The sequence below is a fragment of the Lepus europaeus genome, chromosome 12, assembly GCF_033115175.1.
Source record: "Lepus europaeus isolate LE1 chromosome 12, mLepTim1.pri, whole genome shotgun sequence".
In the NCBI taxonomy this organism is placed as follows: Eukaryota; Metazoa; Chordata; class Mammalia; order Lagomorpha; family Leporidae; genus Lepus; species Lepus europaeus.
In genome coordinates this window covers 76,417,764-76,442,608 of record NC_084838.1, presented here as the reverse complement: position 1 = coordinate 76,442,608, position 24,845 = coordinate 76,417,764, and the positions used below count along the sequence as shown (strand labels likewise).

Below are 24,845 nucleotides of genomic sequence, written 5' to 3'. Positions count from 1 at the left end.
CTTGAACCCAGGCACTCCAAAATAGTATGTGGGCATCCCCAGTGGCATCTTTTTTTTTTAAGATTTATTTATTTATTTGAGAGGCAAGAGGTATAGACAGAGAGAGGGAGAGACAGAGAGAGAGGTCTTCCATCCGCTGTTCACTCCCCAGATGGCTGCAACAGCCAGAGCTGAGCCGATCCACAGCCAGGAGCCAGTTGCTTCTTCTGAGTCTCCCATATGGATGCAGGGCCCAAGGATTTGGGCCATCTTCCACTGCTTTCCCAGGCCATAGCAGAGAGCTGGATTGGAAGAGGAGCAGCTGGGAATCTAACTAGCGCCTATATGGGATGCTGGCACCACAGTTAGAAGATTAGCCTATTATGCCATAGGGCTGACACCCCCCCACACCACCACCACAACAGATGCACACAGTAGCATCTTAACCTCTGTGCCAGGAACCATGGATGACCTCAGGAACCATGGCTCCCTCGCTCTCTTCCCGCCCCATCTAGCCACCTTAGCACTGTTTTCATTTTCATTGCATGTGCACTTTTCAATCCCCATTCTAGCCTGCAACTGCCCTTACTGTGCCAGCACCCTGTTCCCACACCAGCCCTAATCTTTCTAGTCTTCCCCCAGGTTCTTGGGTACGTTCACTACTGGATGGAGACTGAGACAGAATTCCTACCTTGGTTTAACTGCCACTACACCTCTTTGGCATCACATGCAAGAGTCTAAAGGAAAGCTTTGTGAATGCTCAAAATGGAGCTTTTTTTTTTTTTTGTAGAAAACTTTTATTTAATAAATACAAATTTCAAAAGTACAACTTTCAAATTATAGAGGATTTCGCCCCCATAACCACCCTCCCACCCGCAAACCATCCCATCTCCTATTCCTTCTTCTATCCCATTCTTAAGATTTTTAATTATCTTTATATACAGAAGATCAACAGATCACACCCACACAGACACACAAAGTATAAAGTACAGTTTGAAGACTAGTTTTACCGTTAATTCTCATAGTACTACACATTAAGGACAGAGATCCTTCATGGAGAGAAAGTGCACAGTGACTCCTGTTGTTGATTTAACCATTGACACTCTTATTTATGACGTCAGTAATCACCCGAGGCTCTTGTCATGAGCTGCCAAGGCTATGGAAGCCTCTTGAGTTCACAAACTCTGGCCTTATTGAGACAAAAGGGTCCTTAACTATTAAACATGTTCATCAAAGGCAAGTCTCCTTTTTCATATGTTTTTATAAAACTACATTTTTCCTTAAAGTGCATGTGTCTGTACTGCTTTAATTTAAGTAGCAACATCTCATCAAATTCTTCCATCATCGGAGGAAACTTTTAATAAAGCAAAAACTTGTAGCTTGAAAGATTCTAATACAACCTCAAAATCCTGTTTCAATTTCTCAGGAAAATATCACTGGGAGTTATTTTGTTGCTATGTCTTCTTATGCCAAATGCAGTCTTTTGACACTTCTCAAAAATACAAAAAATAAAATGCACTTTTCTCCAGTGGGGCATGAAATCTGAACCAAGGACCACAAAATATGGATGTTGGTAAATAATAATCAATCAGCCACTTGATGAACAAGTGAGAGGAAGCCAGCTCTTTCTGGTAAACACTGCACAAACAGGTATCATCCTTCTTATGAATATTCCAGAATATACCAGACAGGTCCGGAAGGGCAAACCCCTGTCTTCCTGCAGAGGCTTGTGTAACAGTAGCTCCCCCCATCACTCCTGATGGAGAGTCACAGCAAGGTGTCTGTCTACCCCCACCCCCATCTCAAAGGAAGAAGTGAAGGTGGTGGGTGGCAGGCACAAGACCAAGGCACCCAGTCCTCAGAACTCAGAATTTTCTCTAAACAAGAACACCACGTGGCTACCTGGGAACCTGTCAGACACAGAGTCCAAGCTCCAGACTGCTGAGTAGTAAGGAACACAGGACACAGGGCCCACGACAGCTAACGTAGCTTCACGTTTTAAATGCTCACCCAGCGTGGGGAAGCATTTCCATACAAAAGTCTGGAGTGAGGAGCCACGTTGCCCACAAACAACACAACAGCATGAGAAAAAAAATACAAGACTTGAAGCCAGGACACCGCCAGGCTGCAACCTGCCTGAACTGAATGCTCAGATTGCCCACGCAGCACCAAGGCAACCAACACAACACAACAAATCACTCGCATCCGCACTCCTAGGACTGGCCGCCTCTTCCAGGAGCTCCCGCAGGCGCTGACTCAGTGTGCTGGGGCACCCGAGGAGAACCATCGCCCAGGCTCCTCCTGACACCCTTTCAAGGGCTTCCAGAAGCTGGGCAGATGCATCCCCATCACCCAGAGCAGGCTCCCTGCCAACAAGCCAAACACAGGCCCGCAACTGCACCCACTCCAGCTGTCTGCCTTCAGCCTCGGAGGTGCGGAAGGGCCGGTCTGACCCACTCTGCGGCTGCGCTCTGATTTTCTCTTTATAAAGTGCTTAAAACATAATAACAACCTTGCTTTTCCACTCCTTCTTCAAAGATTGAAAGGCCTCTTGTTTCCCTCACCAGAGTGAGACATGGTGTTCACAGTTTAGGATGCAGCTTTAGGATAGCCAAGGGCACTGACAACACGGAGCCGCTTATTCCTGATGTACACACACACACGCAGGTGCACCTCCAGGCTCCCCACTTGCGAGCGGCACCGTCTGCCCTTCCTGAGTTCTCGCCCGAGTTCCCAGGCCCCACTTCTGGGCACTGTCCATTTCTCAGGAAAGCGGCTTTTCTCATGAGCCAAGCACTCAGACTTAGCGGCATAAGGGACACCCACAGCCGCATACCTGGCTCTAGAATCTGACAGGGACAGCTCTGTCACCCCCTGAATTAACATGTTCTCACTGGGAACGGGGCTAAGGACCCAGAGGAAGGATCCCATGGAGACTGTCAAGATTCATAGTGAGTCATGGGACATGAGATGTGCTGTTCTAACTAGGTGAGCAAGTCAGGAACCAGATCTGCTATGCCCCTTGGGAATAAGGTGGCAATAGTCAAGTGGGATTTGAAGGTAAGAGAGGCAGCAGGGAGGGAGAGGGAGAGGGAGAGGGAGAGGGAGAGGGAGAGGGAGAGGGAGAGGGAGAGGGAGAGGGAGAGAGAGAAATCTCATCTGCTGTTCACTCTGTGAATGCCTGCAACAGCCAAGGCTAGGCTGGGTCTGAAGCTGAGAGCCAGGAACTCAATCCAGATCTCCCACATGGATGGAAGAAACCCAAGTACTTGAGCCATCACCTGCTGCTTCCCAAGACGCAAACCAGCAGGAAGCTGGGATCAGGAGCCAGAGCTAGCACCTGAGTCCAGGTACTCGGGTGTGGGACTTGGGAGTCTTAACACTAGGCGAAATACCTGCCCTCACTGGTCTTTCATTCATTCCTTGTGCCACTCTATTGTCCCACTTCCCTACCTGTGGTCCCTTCTCCATTGCTTGTAACTTCACAGGGAGCAGCAAGTTAGAGTCAGATCTTTTGAGCCCCAGCCATGAAGAACACAGCTCCTGTGTTCTTCTCCGTATTCCAGGCTGCTACGGATCAGGGAGTCTCACCCAACCTCATAAAAGAAGGCAACTCTGCCACATGCCAGCATGAGGATGAACCTCAAGAACACAATGCTAAGTGAAACAAAGCACACCAAAGGACAGCCACTCTGTGATTCCACTTAGGTGAAGTAAATTGAGTAGACAAACCCATGGAGGCAGACGGTAGGAGACTAAACACCAGGGACTCTGGGGAGAAGAAAACAGGGACACGGTATACAGTGTCCATCTGGGATGACGGAAAAGTTCCGGACGTGCGTAATGGTGATGACCATATGACACCATGGACGTGTGTGATGCCACTAACTATACACTTAAGCGTGCTTAACTTGGGAACTTTCGTGTTATGTATATTTACCACAATAAAAACTGTTGCCCTCAAAAATGCCATCCGATTACCCTCCCTTTGATTCCATGCTGGCAGGAGGAAGCTGACCAACAGAATGTGGCAGAAGTAACATTCGGGACAGCCAAGGCTAGATGCGAACAGGTCTTGCAGCTTCCACGCAGGCCTCCTGGAACTCATTTGAGACACTTCCTCTCAGAAGTGTTGAGGGGCTGTGGTGGGGAGGTCATACATTACTCCAGTCACCTGCCCTAGCTAGCCAAGCCCCCAGCCAACAGCCAGCACCAAGTACCAGTCACGGGAAAGAGCCACCTTGATGTCCAGTCCAGTCATGCCTTCAGGTGATTTCAAACCCAACTCCCATTTAATTGCAATTATAAAAAGCATCTGTGAGGAGCAGGCACTGTGGTGCAGCTGGCTAAGCCACTGTTTATGATGTTCATACCCCTTACAGACTGCTGGTTCAAATCCTGGCTCCTCTGCTGCTGATCCAGCTTCCTGCTAAAGCATCCTGGGAATAATGGCCCAAGTACTTGGGACCCTGTCATCCACATGGAGGACCCAAATGGAAGTGCAGCTCCTGGTGTCAGCCTGGTCCAGCCCTGGCTGTTGTGGGAATTTGGGGAGTGAACCAGCAGATGGAAGATCTCTCTCTCTCTCTCTCTCTCTCTCGCTCTCGCTCTCGCTCTCACTCTGCTCTGCCTTTCTAGTAAATGAAACTAAATAAATATTAAAAAAAAAAAAACACGTTATGAGGGGCTGGTGCCATGGCACAGTAGGTTAATCCTCTGCCTGCAGTGCCAGCATCCCATATGGGCGCCAGTTCTAGTCCTGGCTGCTCTACTTCCAATCCAGCTCTCTGCTATGGCCTGAGAAAGCAGTAGAAGATGGCTCAACCACTTGGGTCCCCGTACCCACGTGGGAGACTGGGAAGAATCTCCTGGCTCCTGGCTCCTGGCTCCTGGCTCCTGGCTCCTGGCTTCAGATCAGCGCAGCTCTGGCCATCGTGGCCATCTGGGGAGTGAACCAACGGAAGGAAGACCTTTCTCTTTCTCTGTCTCTTTCTCTCTCTCTCACTGTCTGTAACTCTACCTCTCAAATAAATAAATAAAATCTTTAATTTAAAAAAAAAATGTTAGGGGCCAGTGCTGTGGCATAGTGGGTTAAGCTGCTGCCTGCAGTGCCAGCATCCCATATGAACGCCATTTGAGTCCCAGCTGCTCCACTTCAAATCCAGTTCTCCGCTGTGGCCTGGGAAAGCAGTGGAGGATGGCCCAAATTCTTGGGCTTCTGCACCCGCGTAGGAGATCAGAAGAAGCTCCTGGCTCCTGGCTCCGGATCAATGCACTCCAGCTGTTGCTGCCATTTGGGGGGTTAACCAGTGGATGGAAGACACCTCTCTCTCTCTCTCTCTCTGCCTCTGCCTCTCTATAATTCTGTCTTTCAAATAAATAAATAAATCTGTAATTAAAAAAAGTGAGACAATAACTAGATATTTGATGAGCTTGACAAATTACACAAGTATCTCATGAATAACTTTAAGGATAAATGTAGGAAAGGTAGAGCTTTATTTCAATACAATCCAAAGGAAAAGGAGAAGGGACATTGCCAGCAGGCGCCCAGATGAACCAGTTTGGACATGTGTTGACTGTTGTAGCTGGCAATGAGTACCTGAGAGCTGTCGTATTTTTCTCAACTTTGGGGTATACTGACATTTTCCATCTCAAAAAAAAAAAAAAAGTAGGAGGAAGACAAAGAAGAATAGAAGACAAAAAAGAAAAATAACAAAAGCAACAAAATGTAGGTCAACTGGACACATCTCTTCACAAAATCAACTTCTAGAAAAAGAAAAGATGCAGAAGTGGGTTCTAAAGCACCAAATCCTACTGAGATGGAATAACCAAATACAGGAGTGGCCCCGAAAGCACCCTGGATTTCCTGAAAAGCCAGGATCCAGGGGAGCACCCACTTCTCGGTAATTCATCAGGCCACACACTTATAATATAGAGCTGTCACCCCACTCAAGAAAAACGGTGAGGAGCCAGCACTGTGGCATCATGCTTCAGAGACAAAGGTTTTCATTCAGAAAAGTTATAAAAATATTTTGGCACACTGGGGAAATTTGAATATGGGCTGAATATTAGATGACACTACGAAATTCCTGGTAATTTTCTTAGGTATGACAATATTACAATGGTGACAGAGAAGAGTGTTCTATTTTTAGGAGACACAGCTTGAGGTATATGGGAGTGGAGTACCACAAAGTCTGCAGCTTTGAGGTAGTTCAATAGGAAAATCTTCTTACATGGTGGCCAAGCAAATACAGCAAAGTGTTAACAGCTACCGAATCCGAGTAGAGCATGTGAGAACTCACTGTGTCATTTGATCATCTATTCTGAAAGTTTGCCCATTTTTGTTTGAAAAAAATTGAAAAAATAAGGAAGAGACTTGCAGGTGCAAACATAACAAGGAGGATCAGCATTCACCCATCAACTAATCCTAGTGAATTTCAACCTTAAAAAAAAACAGATTTATTTATTTACTTGAAATTCATAGTTATACAGAGACAGGTAGAGACAGAAAGATCCCCCATTTGCCAGTTCACTCCCTAGACAGCCACAACCTAAAGCCAGGAACCTCTTTCAGGTCTCCCACATGGATAAGCAGAGACCAAAGCACTTGGGCCATCTTCTGCTGCTTTTCCCAGGCCTTTAGAAGGGAGCTGGATTGGAAATGGAGCAGCCAGAACACAAACCAGTGCCCATATAGGATGCCAGCTTCGCAGGCAACAACTTGACCCGCAACACCGCAATGCCAGCCCCGTGAATTTCATTCTCAAAGAGCTGGACAATCGGCCTGGAGGTGCGGGGGTCCTGGGTGGAGTGGTATCACCTTCTTTTTGGCATAACAGGGGTCATGTGCATGCTTCTCTCACACCCTAAAACGAGGCATGTCAATCACTGGGGCCCGCCCAGCTACACAGAGCTCACAGCCAAGCCTGCTGTGGAACTGGACCTCCAGGCCACGGAGTGACTGAGTACAGAGACTGCAGAGTCAGCATCGCTGAGAGCACATCCCAGATCTGCTGCTGCCCGCTCTGTGACTGCAGACAAACTACCTAACCTCTCTGTGCCTCCCCTGCCTCAGAATGAAGAGACTTAATTAACGACTCACAGGATCAGTGGGTTAATACATGCATCCCATGTGTGCACTATTATTACAAACATTATTATTAATGTTACAAATATTAACAGCCTGAAAATACGTTCTGCTGCTGGAACAGAAAACGTCAAAAGTGACAGTGTATGGCCTTATGGGGCATTAACCAGCTCTGTATCTCTCCCCGCGGACTCCCACCGATGCCTATAAACGCTTAGCTTCCACAACGCCCTGCACATCAGGGTTCCTCCACTAGTGACATGTGCTCACTCTACACTACATTTGCCTGAGAGTCAATGCTTAATCTTTTTAAAAATCAAACTTTATTAATATCAAGACAAAGAAAAGATCCTACTAAGCAGCAAGAATCAGAATAGCATCAAATTTCTCGCCAATGGCAAAAGGCAGCCAGCAGTGACTTCAAAGTTCGGAAGGAATATCATCTGGAACCCAGGATTCTAGATCCAGACAAACCACTACTTATAAGGGAATGCAAAATTAAAGACACATTTTAAACCCTGAGAGGGTTCCCTTCCCTCAATATACCCTTGAAAGTTATTATTTGAGAATGTTCTCTGGCAAAGTTAAAAAAGAGAATTCAAAGAAAAAAATGCATGAGATCTAAAAGGCTAAAAGGCTGTGGATCTAATCCAGGAATACCAAAAATGAGAGACAATTTTTTTTTTTTGACAGGCAGAGTGGACAGTGAGAGAGAGAGAGAGAGAGAGAAAGGTCTTCCTTTTGCCGTTGGTTCACCCTCCAATGGCCGCCGTGGCCGGCGAGCTGTGGCCAGCGCACCGCGCTGATCCCATGGCAGGAGCCAGGTGCTTCTCCTGGTCTCCCATGGGCTGCAGGGCCCAAGCACTTGGGCCATCCTCCACTGCACTCCCGGGCCACAGCAGAGAGCTGGACTGGAAGAGGAGCAACCGGGACAGAATCCGGCGCCCCAACAGGGACTAGAACCCGGTGTGCTGGCGCTGCAGGCGGAGGATTAGCCTATTGAGCCGCAGCACGGCCATGAGAAAGAAATATTTAGGTGACACCTGTGCATCAGGACTAGAACACAATTAAGTCCAGACTCGAACAGGAAGTGAGTGGCCTCAGGAAGAAATGTCCAAAGTGTAGAAGTGGAACAGCTAGCAGGAAAAGTATGCTCAAGAAGCTCCGTACACAAACCTCACACTTCAAGTCAACTGACACTCAACAAAGATAAGTCAATGGGGAAAGAAGTCTTTTTAACAAATGGTTTTCAGACAACATTCATATGCAGAAGAATGAATCTTGGGGCCAGCGTTGTGGCTTAGCAAGCAAAGCTGCCGCCTATGACAACAGCATCTGGTTCCATTCTCCACTTTAGATCCAGCTCCCAGTTAATGTGCCTGGGAAACCAGCAGAACAGGGCTCAAGTGCTTGGGCCCCTGCATCCAAGTGGCAGACCAGGAAGAAGCTCCTAGCTCCTGGCTTTGGCCTGGCCCAGCCCTGGCTGTTGGCAGCCGTTTGGAGAGTGCTCCAACAGATGGAAGATATTCTCTCTCTCTCTCTCTCTCTCTCTCTCTCTCTCTCCCTTTCTTCCTTTATGTAACTCTGACTCTCAAGTAAATAAACCTATAAAAGAATGAATCTTGACCCCTGCCTCACACAGGATACAAAAATATTAATTCAAAATAAATCACAGATCTAACTAGAAAGACTAAATCAATAAAACTCTTAGGGAATTACTCTTAGGAGTAACTCTCCATGACTTTCGGTTTGACAAAGCCTTCTTAGACTTGACAGTACAAGCAGGGTGTAATAGATGAGAAACTACAAACAAGGGGGAGTTGGGTGCAGCTCATTAATTGTTATAAATATACTAATATGAGCTGTTAATAATGGGGAAACTGGGGTGAGGGGTATATGAGAACTCTTTGTATTGCTACTTCACTACTCTTGTAAATTTAAAAATACTCTGAACTAAAATGTTAAAAAAAAAAAAGCTAAACTTCATCAAAATTTTTTTTAAAAAATCTTTGTGCTTCAAAATTCATCATAAAGAAAATGAAAAGATAGCCTGGCCGGCACCGCGGCTCAATAGGCTAATCCTCCGCCTGCGGCGCTGGCACACCGGGTTCTAGTGCCGGTCGGGGCGCCGGATTCTGTCCCGGTTGCTCCTCTTCCAGGCCAGCTCTCTGCTGTGGCCAGGGAGTGCAGTGGAGGATGGCCCAAGTCCTTGGGCCCTGCACCTGCATGGGAGACCAGGAGAAGCACCTGGCTCCTGGCTTCGGATCAGCGCAGCGCGCCGGCCGCAGCAGCCATTGGAGGGTGAACCAACGGCAAAAGGAAGACCTTTCTCTCTGTCTCTCTCTCTCACTGTCCACTCTGCCTGTCAAAAAAAAAAAAAAAATAGCCCAAAGAATCAAACTATTTGAACTATTTGCAAATAATGTTTCTTATATGGGAATTTCCATTAAAAAAAAAAAACAAATAATGAGTAATCAATCTGAATTGACCTATCTCCAGATATATACAAACAGCCAATAAGCACGTGAATAGATGTTCAACATCAAATTAAAACCACAAGATAGGGGCAGACATTTGGCAGAGCAGTTAAGACGCCATTTGTGTCTGGGTTCAAGTCTCAGCTCTGCTTCCCATTCCAGCTTTCTGCTAATGAGCACCCAGGGAGAAATGAGAGAGCTCAAGCACTCGAGCCTCTAACACCCTTACCCTTGGATCGAGTTCTGGGCTCCTGGCTTCCATCTGGTCCAGTGCCAGCTGTTGTGCACATCTGGGGAATGAACCAGGAGTGGAAGATGGATTGATCTCTCTATCTCTTTTAAATAAATAAATAAAATTGTTTTTAAAAACCCCACGAGATATCACTTTACACCCATAAGGATGGCTATAATCAAAAAGCCAGTAAGTATTTGCAAAAAAAAAAAAAAAATGTGGAGAAATCAGAACCTTCATACACTGATGATATTTGGGTCATCATTTAGTGAGTACTCAAAAAGAGAGACGTGGAGTTACCATATGACTGAACAACTCCACTCTGAGGCATATACCCAGAGAAATGAAAACACCCACACTCACAACGTGGACAACAATGTTCACAGCAATATCATGCACAACAGCCCAAAGTGGAAACATCCATCAAACCGATGAGTAAATAAATGAAATGTGGCGTAGCACAACTACAGAACACTAACCAACCGCTCTAAGGGAAAGGGCACAGATACGCGCTGTGGCACGGATGAACTTTAAAAAGATTATGAAAGAAGCCAGACATAAAGGGCTACAGATGTGTGATCCCATTTGTTTGTAATGCCCAGAACAGGCCAATCTATACAGCTAGAAAGTACACCAGTGGTTTTCTGGGACTGAGGGTACTGGGGAGAAATGAGGAGTGACTTCTAATGGGGACAAGGTTGATTTTTAGGGTGATACAAATGTTCTACAAACGGTGGTGGTGATGTTTGCCTGTATCTGCATGCCACCACTGAATTACACACTTTAAACAGGTGTATTTTATGATATGTGAATTATTCCTCAATAAAACTATCTGCAGGAAGCAGCAGCAGTATGACTCCCAAAGTTAGATGCATTTTGTCAACAACAACAAAAGGATCACTTGCATCAATCCCACTACTGGGTGTACACCCAAAAGACACGGACACATTGTATCAAAGAGATCCATGCACCACCCTGTTCCTAGCAGTGCTCACAACAGCCACAATTTGGAATCAACCAAAGTATCCATCATCAGATGACTGGATAAAGAACATATGGCACACGCACATACACACCATGGACCATTATCCAGTTACCAACAAATTCATTTCTGCCATGGACATCACAACAGTTGCATCTGTAGGACATCATGCTGAGTGAAAGAAACTGGACACAGAAAGACAAATACCACATGTTCTCCCTTGCATGTGGGAGCTAAAATTTTAAAAGATAACTAAAAAAATGCCTGTGTTTAACAGTATTGCTGCAAATATAATTTTGACAAACTGTGCTTTATTATCTGTCAAACAAATGGTTAAGAATGACATCCTACTATAGTTTTCATGATCTGTGATTTTCTTAAAATTTAGTGTATATGAGTTAAATTGACATCTTTTCATCTCGTACTGTCTACAGCCCTTGCTACAGTCCTGCTGAACTGTGATCTTTTTATTTTTTATTTTTTACTTTTTACTTGTTGACCTTTTTACTTGTTGAGCATTAAGCCCCTGACCATAAGGTAAGTTAAAAATGTTATCTCAAAAAAAAAAAAAACAACTAAAAAGGAAAAAAGATCTAGAACCTCCAAGAAACATAAAACTATGCATCAAAGTCATGGACCAGAGATGAAACAAACTACCATGTGGCGGGGCTCTAGGCAAACAGGAGAGAACAGGAAGGAATACTGCCTTGCCTGAGTGCTTGAGCCAGCCCTCCTTGGTAGGGGGTCACATTTCCGGTCTATAGAACCCAGCACTCTTCCTGGTGCTGCAGCCAGCAATGCAGCTGGTCCGCCGAACGAGCAGAACTCCTGGGGGGGCCCCCCACATCGCTCAGGGCCACTCTGCGCGACCAGCTACCCTCAGTCCTTTTGGGTGAAATCTGGCCAGGCCCATCATCTCTCTGGTCAATCTGAGACACAAAAAGCCCTCCAGGTGCTTCAAGTCACAAAACACCCCATTTCAGTAATTCCAATGTCCACACCTGGCTCCCAGGCAAAACCTGGGACTTCATTTGCCCTTGAGCTCTTCTCTCTGTCATCAAGGTCATTAGCACCGGCAGTCCCCAAGCCTGCCCTGGGAAGGCAGGGGTGCCTTCCTCTCCCAGTGTTGTGCATCTGCCTCTCCTCCTGCAGCCTGCTAACCACGCTTTGTCAGCTTTGGCTAGAACGGAGAGTGGGGAGTCTGGGGCCATGTTGGTAGGCAAGGCAAAGGACGCAGACAGAGTTCACCTGACTGTTCACGTCTTCTCTCAGCAAGTGTGTATCAGGGCCTCTCTCCCCGATGAGTCTTCCATGGCTCCTCTCTTTTTTTATTACCAACTTTTTACTTAATCCATTGAAAAGATGCTCAACTTCATTCATAAAAAGCCAATTTTAAAATAGTCACAAATCATTAAAACTATAGTGGCATATAATTCTTTGTTAAATTTTTTTTAAATTTTATTCATATAAAGAGAACAGATTTCATATATTTCATAGCTATAATTCTAAACAATAAGTGATTCTGAGATACCAAACTGCCAAATCTTCCATTCACCTGCCCTGGGAACCCAGCACCACAGGCCAAGCCTCCAGCTTTGATGAGCTCCTGGCTCCTCCAGGGTCCCGCCCAGGCAGGATGCAAGCTCCCCCTACACCTGCAGCCTCTTGTGGGGCCCAATCTGGTCAGCTGGCAGTAGGCATCCTGGCCTTGGTCTGTGAACGTACAGATAGGTTGCAAGCACAGTCTTTAACCTGGAGCCCGCGGGGTGCTCCGGCCAGCCCAGGCGTGTCCCTGACACCAGTGCAGTCAGACACCGAGCAGCCATATCGGCCATATCAGGTTCTCCAAGTGCTTATCTATAAGCACAGCCTCCCCTCTCCCATGGGGAGGTGGAACTCAAAATGCCACAGTGGTTCAGTAACTTTCTCCACAGCATTTGTCTCTCTAATCCCTAATCTTTTTATAGGCTGGGGGATAGAGATCAGCTAAGGGTTGCAGAACTGGTTTTCCCCCAGCAGCTCTGCAAACCTGCTCAGACAGCCTAAGGCACACACTGGAGCAAGGGAGCAGTGGGCATCTCTGGAATCAAGGGCACAGGTGAATGTGCAACATGGCGTCCAACTCCAGCCTCACAGCACAAAAATGAAAGCCCATTACTGGTTTCCATGATCTGAGAAAAAAAAAAAAAGTAGACAAAATTCACACTCTAAGAGCAAAGCGCAAAATGTTAAAACACTGACGATATAAGGTGATGGTGTTACTACCAAATACTGGGGTGCAGGGGACGGAAGTGAGAAAGAAGTGGTGTCAAGTGCTAATCTCTTCATCTTATAAAAGAGACAGTCCAGGGGCCAGCGCTGTGGTATAGCAGGTAAAGCTGCTTGTCTACGGCACTGGCATCCGTTATGGGCTCCAGTTGGAGTCCTGGCTGCTCCACTTTTGATCCAGCTGTCTGCTATGGCCTGGGAAAGCAGCAGAAGATAGCTCAAGTGCTTGGGCCCCTACACCCACATGGGAGACGCAGAAGAAGCTCTTGGCTCCTGGCTTTGGCCTGGCCCAGCCCTGGCTGTTGTGGCCATTTGGGGAGTGAACCAGTGGATGGAGGATCCCTCTCTCTCTTTCTGTGTGTGTGTGTCTCCCTCTCTATATATAACTTTTTCACATAAATAAATCTTTAAGAAAAAAAAAAGCTTGTAAACTACTACCCAAATTTCAAGAATTAAGAAATACAAGTTTACAGTATTTAAAAGTATAAACATGGCTGCAGAGGACATAAAAATAATTTTTTTAAGTGGAGAGGAAGGAAGGTGGCTTAGTGTAAATGTGACAAATGTCCCACTTTTAGCAACATGGGACAGCCACCTAGAATACTAGCACCAGAAAAAGTTTAAAATGCTTACTTGTAGGGAGGGTAATCAGGTTTGAGTGCTGGAAAAAAACAACACAGAGGTCTAATTATTTTTTTAATTTATTTTCGTTTTATTTGAAAGGCAAACAGAGAGAGGTCTACTTGTTATTTTTAATAAGAGTAAAGAGTGTAATGAGCTCTTCTTTAGTTAAATAAGAAAGTTTTTTTCTCACTCTCAAAGGGTATTTAGTAAATTACAAAATGCCACAGGGGTATGTCTGAGAGAGAGATCAGGATAAACGGACGGACGGAAGGACAGATAGATGCATACATACCTTTATACAGATTTATATAAAACCAATGAGTCACAGTCTCAGAGAGGTGAAGTGTTATGTCCCAAATCACCTTACTAACCCACATCAGACCCAGATCTGGCCCAAACCTGTATACTTTTACCCCTCCACCAATTTGCAGAACACCTGCGAGTGTCCAATCTCCATATAGAAACCATTCTCTTCTCACTAAAGAGCTCCACCAAGCAACTCTGGTCTCCTTGTTGGGACACTACTGCTCCTGAGACTCAACCCACTCTCACCCAAACTCTGGACCCACACCCATCCTCCTCCAACACTGCCCACCGAAGCCAAGCACTCACCGCAAACAATCCAGTTTGAGCACCCACTGAATTTCTTGTTCTTCAGCTGAGTTGCCATAATACCCAAACCCTTAAAAAAATTAATCTGTTTTGAGCATTTTAAAAATTATCATCAAAGTCATATTTGTGGAAGAAAAATGACAATCCTCCAGCAAGAAGTTCTTGATTAAGTTCTGAATAAGACAAACCCACTCAGGCTATTTAAGCAGAAAGGGCATTTCCTACAAGGCTATCAGGTAGCTCGCAGAATCCACAGGAACCAGGCTCAGGAACACGGGTAAGAAGCCAAGGAAGCTAAGTGCTGGAACCTCTACAAGGTCACGCCACGGGAACCATCCCTTGTCCCCAGCTTGGACGGCAGTGGCCTGGGTCGCCCAGTGCATTCTAAGCTGCCCGGGGCTACTCGGCATCAGCAGCTCCAGTGCCAGTCGTTGGAGGCAGGGCCCTGCCTCTCCTGACACACACAAAGGCAGAGAAACTAGGTCCAGATAGAGTTCAGACTCTGAAGATACCCCGTGGCTCCAATCAAACAAAATGTCGCTAAACTAAGTCTCTGCTTGGCACAACACCACAACGTCCTCCCCAAGCACAAACGGGAAAGTTCACATCTTCCTCTGTCCCATTTCCACTTCAGCCATCACAGGCACCCACAGTAAACAGCTGTTCAATATCTTCCCAAACTTTTCCATGCATTTTTCTAACACCTACAAACGATCCCCCAGGCTCTTCTTACTAAAAACAAACATACACACACACACACACACAAATGAAACCAAACACACACTACTTTGCAGCTTTTCATGTGAAAATGCATCTATTTGAAGAGGTTTCCCAGTTCACGCTGGTCCCCCTCCAGCCCCAAACTCACTGTGTGTGCTGTCTCCTTGCAGTCCTATTCACAGGCTGATCACTACTGGCCACCGGACCCAGACAGCCTGGACGTGGCACTGCTCAGAGGGCCCCCTTTAGCAACCCAGACACACACATCCTACCAGAAGTGTCAGTTATACACCTTAAAACACAGCAGTGACCTCATGGACATACTGGACTGGTTGGTCCAAGCCCAAAGGACAGTCAGGAATTCCTACTCCAGCAATGCTAACTAGCATTTATGAGAGAGACCCAGCTCTGGAAGGCTGATTCCTTTAGCTTTGTCTACCAACAGCATCCAAGTCACTGCAAATGTAGCACAGTGGGGTGGGCATTGCGGTTTAGTGGGATAAACTGCTACTAGGGACACCACATCCCATATGGAGTGCCTGGTTTCAAATCCCAGCTGCTCTGCTTCTTCTTCTTTTTTTTTTTTTTTTTTTTTTGGACAGGCAGAGTGGACAGTGAGAGAGAGAGAGAAAAAGGTCTTCCTTTTGCCGTTGGTTCACTCTCCAATGGCCACCGCGGCCAGCGCACCGCACAGATCCGAAGCCAGGAGCCAGGTGCTTCTTCCTGGTCTCCCATGGGGTGCAGGGCCCAAGCACTTGGGCCATCCTCCACTGCACTCCCTGGCCACAGCAGAGAGCTGGCCTGGAAGAGGGGCAACCGGGACAGAATCCGGCGCCCCAACCGGGACTAGAACCTGGTGTGCCGGCGCCACAAGGCGGAGGATTAGCCTGTTGAGCCACAGCCAGCTTCCTGCCAATGTGCCTGGGCGGCAGCAGATGATGACTCAAGTACCTGGGTTCCTGTCACCCACAGGTGGAGACTCAGCTGGGTTTCTTTATATTTTTAAAGATTTATTTTATTTATTTGAAAGACAGAGTTACAGAGAGAAGTAGAGACAGAGAGAGAGGTCTTCCATCCACTGGTTCACTCCTCAATTGGCCGCAACGGCCGGAGCTGTGCTGATCCGAAGCCTGGAGACAGGAGCTTCTTCTCCCAGGTGGGTGCAGGGACCCAAGGACTTGGGCCATCTTCTACTGCTTTCCCAGGCCGTAGCAGAGAGCTGGATGGGAAGTGGAGCAGCCGGGTCTTGAACCGGCGCCCATATAGGATGCTGGCACTTCAGGCCAGGGCTTTAACCCACTGCACTACAGCACCGCCCCCTCAGCTGGGGTTTCTGACTTCTGGCTTCAGCCTGGCCCAGCCCTAGCTGTTGCAGCCATCTGGGGAATGAACCAGTAGATAGGAGATCTCTTTCTCTGTCTCTCTCTCTCACTGTCACTCTGTTTTTCAAATAAATAAGTAAATAGATCATTAAAATAAATTAGCATATTGAATATAGAAATGAGATGTTATCAATAAAATCATTAGCTTATTTAGTTATCATAAAAATGTTAGAAAGGGGTTCTCTATGAAATCTATGGTAAAAACAAAAACAACATAATTTCCTGTCCCTGTGTTAATCAGCTCTGGTGCTGGCCATACCTTTCGACCCTCTACTAAACAATACCAAGAACAAGCAGCAGAATCTAGTGACATTGTGTAGGAATTGCTGAATCCTCAGAAGTCAGAATGTGAACTAGCGAATTGTTTATCAAGACCGACAGCTTCCTTATCAAGCCTCACTTCTAGACCTTTCTCTCTCTGTGCCCTTCTCCATCCGTGGCTGCACGTCATGAACACTGCCCAATCCCAACCAGCTCTCTGCCTTCCAACACTCACCTTAAAAAAATCACACAGCTGGCACACTATAACCCTATATAAATATCCTCTCTTTGACCCACCCCTTCTGATTGCTACTAGCAAAGAGGTGTTCTCCCTCACCGCAGTTGGTCTAATCAGTTCATCTGTGCTTGGTCAATGGGTATTCAGAGAACCAACAGTGATACTCAACACGAGTGGATTCAAAAATGAGAGGCACAGCCATTTTCCACACAATCTCTTCCATACCCATGATGCAAAGCTCAAGTCTACTCTTTAAGAACAGAGGGCGTGAACAATTTTTTTGTCTGGTGGCTAACAAGTATTTGTACGCACAGCAGAATGCAATCTGTGATGCACTTCCAGCAAAACAATGCACGGAGCTGGGAGGTGAGTTCTAAGCTTTGCTACCAAGCTAAGCCTGCTAAACAGTGTGCGTCCAAGTTGCCTGAGCTCAGTGTGTAAACATGGCACTGCCCAGGACTTGGCTCTGCCCAGACGTGGATCACTCAAGGGTACTTTCAATTTCTGAGGATCCCAGGTTCTTTTCTTTTTTTTTTTTTTAAGATTTATTTATTTATTTGAGAGGCAGAGTTACAGAGAGACAGAGGCAAAGAAAGATAGCTTCCATCTACTGGTTCACTCCCCAAAAGCCCTCAACAACTGGAGCTGTGCCAATCCAAAGCCAGGAGCTGGAGACTTCTTCCCAGTCTCCCATGCAGGTGCAGGGGCCCAACGACTTGGGCCATCTTCTACTGCTTTCCCAGGCCACAGCAGAGAGCTGGATAGGAAATGGAACAGCCGGGTCTCAAACCAGCGCCCATATGGGATGCCGGCACTGCAGACAGTGGCTTTACCCACTGCGCCACAGTGCTGGCCCCAGATACTGGGTTCTTACCAAACACGCACTTCCTGGGAGAAGGTGATCACAGGAGACAGATGAAAGCTCTGTTGCCAATGGGTTAAACCCACTGTGGTCACAGCCAGGCCTGAGCCCAGCCCCGGGGCCTTCACAACACCTACATGCACATTTTGATGGCATAGGCTACTTAGGGATACATCACACCAAGAAGCTGGTCTCTTGTAGACCTTCTCAAAGGATGACAAAAATAACGTACAATGAGCCTGACCAACCGCAGAGCCCACCTAACAACTCAGCGTGCCCCTGCATCCTCACGACCACCCTGGGGTCAAGTGTGAGCCCAGCGCGCAGTGGGGAGCTCATGAGATCACTTCCATGACGCTCAGCAGCCGACTGAAAGACACAGGACTGAGATGCTTGTGTTGCCTGGGTCATCTCTGCCCCCTGGCTCTTTTGCATGAAGGCGACAACTCCCAAAACTTTTCTCTTTTCAGAACTTGAAAAAGTATTAGAGAGTCACAAATAATTTGAAGCACCTACCAAGTTGCTCCTGGAGGAGGTGGTGGAATAGCACAATGGGAGAAGCACCAACTAGGACCAAAACCCCCGAGTTCTTCCTCATAGTATTGACTGTGAACCAGACAAGCCAGGCCAATTCCTGGAATTCCTGCCATCTAAATCCCATGAGAAAAGGTGGACAACACAGCCTGACAAAGTCTTAAACATTAGGCCGGCGCTGCGGCTCACTAGGCTAATCTCCGCCTTGCGGCGCCGGCACACTGGGTTCTAGTCCCGGTCGGGGCGCCGGATTCTGTCCTGGTTGCCCCTCTTCCAGGCCAGCTCTCTGCTGTGGCCAGGGAGTGCAGTGGAGGATGGCCCAAGTGCTTGGATCCTGCACCCCATGGGAGACCAGGAGAAGCACCTGGCTCCTGCCATCGGATCAGCGCGGTGCGCCGGCCGCAGTGCGCTGGCCACGGCGGCCATTGGAGGGTGAACCAACGGCAAAGGAAGACCTTTCTCTCTGTCTCTCTCTCTCTCACTGTCCACTCTGCCTGTCAAAAAAAAAAAATTATTTACATGCAAAAGCATACTAATAATGATTCTGAAGAGTAAGAAGAGCCATTCATTCTTCTGCCTCCAAACACAGAGTAAAATCATGACTGTACTTCAGAGGAGATGCAGGGAGCTTACAATGACCTGTGCAAATGCCCGCCACAAGTAAGAACAGCTTCAAGGTAACTCAAGAGGATTCTTGAGGGGCCGGCGCTGTGGCATAGTGGGTAGGGCCAACATCTGAAGTGCCAGCATCCCATGTGAGTGCTGGTTCAAGACCCAGCTGCTCCACTTCCAATCCAATTCTCTGCTATGGCCTAGGAAAGCAGTAGAAGATGGCCCAATACCTTGGGCCCCTGCACCCATGTGGCAGACCCAGAAGAAGCTCCTGGTTCCTGGCTTCGGATGGGCATAGCTCCAGCTATTATGGCCATCTGAGGAGTGAACCAGCAGATAGGAGACACCTCTCTCTGCATCTACCTCTGCCTCTCTGTAGCTCTGCCTTTCAAATAAATAAATAAATCTTTTTAAAAAAATGTTCTGATGTAAGCTATTCATTTCACACACACAGAAATCAATGAGCTGTCCCAAGGTCCCCCATTAATAAGGGGCATGCAGTCAGAATTAAAATGGAGGTTTCATGAACTGTCACATAAGAGCTTACTCCAAATTATCAACAGCCATGCAATAGCCTTGAAGGATCTACACTGCACAAAGCCAAAAGCTTCAGAGCTCACTTTGTGAATGCACCAAATGCCCATGAGTATTGACCCCGCCCATTCTTTACATCATCAGGAAAGGAAGGGGCACCATGTGGCACACAGCATAATCCACCTGTAACTACTTCTGAGTAATTGGTGAGAGTGATTCCTCAACTCTTTTCACAGTGTGTATGAGTTCCACAACTCTCCTTCCAAGACACAGTAAGATGACAAGTAGCCGGATCTGCAAGTGGTTTTGTGCTAGACAACTACCTTACCAGTCTGACAGGGGAAAATTATGCCTATCATAAGCCATATTTTAGTCTCTTTGGTAATGAGGTTTTCTCCTAAATACTATAATTTGAAAGTTAGAAGACAAGCCAAAGGAGCACAGACAATGCAGCTGCCTTCCACTGTGCTTGGCCTGGGGTACAAACCAACAGGACCCACAACTGAGAGTCCACAACATGTGACCCGTGGACGTCACTGGGGAGGAACTTTCATTCTTGATGCTAATGAACAGAGTGGTCCATTTGCCAGTGTGCAGGTCAGAGTCAGCTGTCTCTTCCAGACTGACCAAAAAAACACAACAAGAACTCAAAATACCACTTTATAAACAACCAAAATTACAGGCAGAGAGTCCACTTTCATGGTGGTCAGTCCTAAAGTGTACACCAAAGAAAAACATCTTATGGAGGAAGCCTTTAAGGACATTTGCAGCACTGAATCTGTTATTTATAAATATTTATAAAACATTGTGTTAAGAAGAAAATGAAATAATGTCCAGAAAAAATAAGAACATTCTTTTTTTTAAAAAAAGATTTATTTGAAAGTCAGAGTTACACAGAGAGAGAAGGAGAAGCAGAGAGAGAGAGAGAGAGAGAGACCTTCCATCTGCTGGTTCACTCCCCAATTGGCCACAACAGCCGGAGCTGAACTGATCTGAAGCTAGGAGCCAGGAGCTTCTTCCAGGTCTCCCAAGTGGGCGCAGGGGCCCAAGGACTTGAGCCATCCTCTACTGCTTTCCCAGGTCATAGCAGAGAGCTGGATCGAAAGTGGAGCAGCCGGGACTCGAACCGGCGCCCATATGGGATGCCAGCACTGCAGGCGGCAGCTCTACCTGCTATGCCACAGTGCTGGCCCCAGAACATTATTTAAAAATTGGAAAATTCTGGGGCTGGAGCTGTGGTGTGCCAGTAAAGCCACTATCTGCAGCGCCAGCATCCCATATGGACACCAGTTTGAATCCCAGCTGCTCTACTTTCGATCCAACCCCTTGCTAATGTGCCTGGGAAAACAGCGGAAACACATGGGAGACCTGGAAGAAGCTCCTGGCTCCCACCTGGCCCAGCCTGGCCAGTGCAGTCATTTGGGAAGTGAACCAGTGGATGGATGGAAGATCTCTCTCTCTCTCTCTCTTTGTCTCTGCCTCTCTCACTCTCTCTAACTCTGCCTTTCAAATAAATAAATAAATCTAAAAAAATGAAAAATGTTAGCTCTTTATGGAGAAACCTAGAATATCACACACACACACCCCTCATGCATATGCACACACACCCTAGCTTAGTCTTCCTTGTGTCCAAAAAACAGCTACAAGTATCTACTATTTTCCAACGTCATTCTTTCTGTTCTGAACAGAGAGTACTGCAAGAGGGAAGGAGAGGACCGAGCTGCAAGAGGGAAGGAGAGGACCGAGGGAACAGAAGCTTTCCCTACGAAATCTCCATGAACACTCGGATTTGAAGGAACTAGGTCAAACTGCCCCTTCTTTGTTCACACCAGTCAAAACCCCGAGGTAATCACGGCCAGCAATCACAAAAGAGCGAGCACAAACATAATGGCTCTCAAAAGGGAACGGCCACGTGTTCCAGGAGGCTGTGCACGCAGCCACTCAGAAGGAGGACAGCTGGCCTCCCAGGGGGCCCTGCCAGGAACCTTCCCTCCCCGACCCTCCCCACTGGAGTGCACCCTGACAATCCTCCAGTTAAACCCGGAGGGATACCAAGTTTTGGAGAACAAAAGCAAGGGAGAGAAACTTAAGACAAAATCTAAAGGTTCTCAACACCAAGAAGTAATAAATATTTCAGACAAAAATGCTAATTACCTTGATTACATCCTTACACACAGTACATACATATAGAATTAAACATGATATCCCATACATGCATATGGTTATTTTGTGTCAATTACATACTAGGAAGATTCACGTGAGCTGAGGATTTTTCATTTATGATACTGACAAAGGCTCAAACGATCTACTGATAGGCTCAGAAAAGTCTTCCACAGAGTGGGTGTTTGGTCTAGCAGCTAAGACACCTGTGCCCCACACTGGTGTGCCTGGGTTCAAGTCCCGGCTCCAGCTGCTGACTCTAGCTTCCTGCCAATACAAACCTAGGAGGCGGTCAGTGACAGCTCCACCTGGACTGTGTTCTCCCAGGAGGCAGTCAGTGATGGCTCCAGTAACTGGGTTCCTGCCATGCAGGTGGGAGACCTGGACTGTGTTCTCGGCCCCCTTGCAGGCATCTGAGGAGGCAGCCAATGAATGGAGCTCTCTCCTTTTTTCTCTATATGTGTGTGTCTGCATCTCAAATAAGAAATTTTTAAAAAAGAAAATTCTTCTTTGCATAATTGCTAAAAATAATTCATCTTCTCTATAAACTGATGCTAATTAACACTTCAAAACAGTCTATGTATGGCCTTCTGAAAACCACGTTGATGGTAGCCAAAATAACAGAAGCTTAAATGTGCAACAACAGAGTAATAACTAATGAAGAAAGAAACAGGGCAGAAGACGGCTTGGCAATCTGAGGGATAAGCATATAGGCTCTTCATTCACGGAAATATAACAGCAACTGATATGAACTTCAGCAATTTATTGTCATACAGAAAAAGCAGAGCTCAACACAGTGTTGACACACTGGTTACAATTTTGTGATATATTGTAACCAATTCTCATCAATAAAGATGAGAAATAAACTGAAAGGAATGCAACAAAGATTTCTTTTTATTAGATTCATTTTAATTTAAAGTTGCTTAAGCTCGCATAGTAAATACTTAAGGCACTTTTCTAAAAGAAAACAATATTAAAACAACACAAAGGATCTTCAAAAAACTCCATGGAAAGAAAATGTGTCTTATGAAAAAAACTATGTATGGAACTCAAAATTTTTTGCATGAAATAAACTTTACCTTTTAATTCCATTTTTCCACAAACTTGATGAAGTCCCCTCATAAATGTCTTAAAAGATGGACTCTGAGGGGCCAGTGCTGTGGCACAGAAGGTTAAGCCTCCGCCTGCAGTGTCAGCATCCCATAAGGGTGCTGGTTCAAGTCCTGGCTACTCCTCTTCCGATCCAGCTCCCCACTAATGAGCCTGGGAAAGCAGTAGAAGATGGCCCAAGGACTTGCAACCCTGCACCTGTGTGGGAGACCTAGAAGAAGCTCCTGGCTCCTGATTTCAACCTGGCCCAGACCCAGCCATTGCAGCCATTTGGAGAGTGAACCAGCAGTTGGAAGACCTCTCTCTCTCTCTCTCTCTCTCTCTCTCTCTCTCTGTGTAACTCTACCTTTCAAATAAATAAAATAAATCTTTTTTAATAGATCTGTCTAGAACAGCTGACTCTTTAATCATTTGGAATTTTTAGAACGCAAATATCATTAGAGATCTCCTTACTTTAATTCAATTTAAATATCTGAGATTTGTATTACTGAGGATTTTAACACTGACTCTGTGGAAAAAGACAGTTCAGGGATGATTCTGATAACCAAATATTAGGATAAACATTGGGCACCATCCAAAACTCACCTGCAGAGACTGTAAACTTACAGAGCTGTTGCAAAACAAACCTCAGCCTCCTTGAACATGGCCATCAAACCCACCCTAACCCCCCTCTTCTACCCTGCTATCTCCTACACTAAAAGGCTACACTGACAACTTACTCCCTCCAAGTGTAGGAAAGGAATTTCTCTAACTGCAATAATCAATGGAGTTGTGGGGCTGAAACAACTTGAATGTTTCAAGTGATCAACATGGTATTGAATCCATTATCCTGGCATGCAAAGATTCTTCACTGGGTTTCTCCTCTTTGTATGGAAGAACTGAATGAGTTTTGTATTTATATCTACTGCTTAGAAGACAGTGATCTGTGTAAAGTGAACTAGAAAGTACATACAAAATATACCTAGACAATTATTTAAGACTGATGAAGGAGAAATAAAGAGATGTTATATAAAAAATGTTTTAAGTATACTTCACCTCAAATTTATTAGACCTTCTCTTTTATCCTTGATAGCTAAACTTCATTGACAGTTGTCTATTTTTTATAGTTCTCCTTGAAGCAAAACGACGCAGCAAACAAAAACAAAGGATGGACAATGGGGACGTATTAAATGCCAGTAAATCACACACTTTAAAATGGTCAACTCTGTTATGTGAATTTTATCTCAATAACAATATGAAAGGGATAAAGTCCATAGCACATGTTTACCCTAGCAAGAGAATGTAATATTTATGGGATAGTCAATAGGGCAAATCTAAGCCACAAAACACTAATGAAAAATCATCTATGCATGAGTAATATCTGACATTTGCTTCAAAATAGCAAGGAGGGAAAAAGAGCGTGGGAGGTGACAGGAGTGGCTGAGACGAGGACTGAACGAGACTGCACGTTAATCATTGCTGAACTGGGAGACGGGTGCCGAGGGTTCATTACGTCGTTCCCTCCACTGCTGTGTATGTTCAAAACTGTCCAAAGTACACAGTCTTTCAAAAGGAAGGCTATTCTCAGAAGAGGTCCAATCCTGGAACGAGAAACACACGTGCACCACTAGGTGCAACAGAAGCTTAGAGCTGGTCAAAAAACCAGCAAAATCATGATCGTTGCTGTTTGAAGACCATCTGCCTCTGAGATTGTTGTTAACTTGGTTTCCAGTGAACAAGGGAAGCTTAAACATGTCTGCGATAGTTTACTTACACCGACGTCATACAGCACACACTTTATCAAGGGGAAGAATTTAGAAGATTGGTACATACCAGGAGTATCATAGGCCTTTTCCAAGTTGTTAATCCTATGATTCCAGAGAGTATCACCTGTAAGGATAAACACTATCATAAATCTAGAAAACCAGACCTATTCCAGTAGACCAACCGTCAGTCGCCAAAGTCTACTGTACAATACTGCCATTTCAAAGCACTTGAAATCAAGCATTGAAGAGTTCTGACAATGACACGAACCCTGGTAAACCCACTTGGGACCAATCTTTCACTTCCAAGCCCCCGAAGCTTTTAGACTGACTGCATTTTGTTTTGTTTTGTTTTGAATGCCAGTTACAAACACATAAACAGAAATCAGCTTCTCCTCGTGCGGAGAAAGAATCAGTACTCGGACGCGG

The 24,845-nt window shown here is 46.0% G+C and overlaps 1 protein-coding gene across 3 annotated transcripts in view; it reads right to left on the bottom strand.

The window, feature by feature from the left end:
- Window positions 1–24,845, bottom strand: part of ENTREP1 (endosomal transmembrane epsin interactor 1) — a 126,494-nt gene that overhangs the window by 39,486 nt on the left and 62,163 nt on the right. For 2 of the 3 annotated variants that reach the window (XM_062207069.1, XM_062207067.1), the window contains exon 2: window positions 24,487–24,543. The exons of the other annotated variant lie outside the window; for it this stretch is intronic. In XM_062207069.1, the coding sequence (XP_062063053.1) occupies window positions 24,487–24,498 (12 nt within the window). In that variant the 5' untranslated portion in view covers window positions 24,499–24,543. The remainder of the gene's footprint in view (window positions 1–24,486; window positions 24,544–24,845) is intronic. 3 annotated transcript variants of the gene reach the window in all.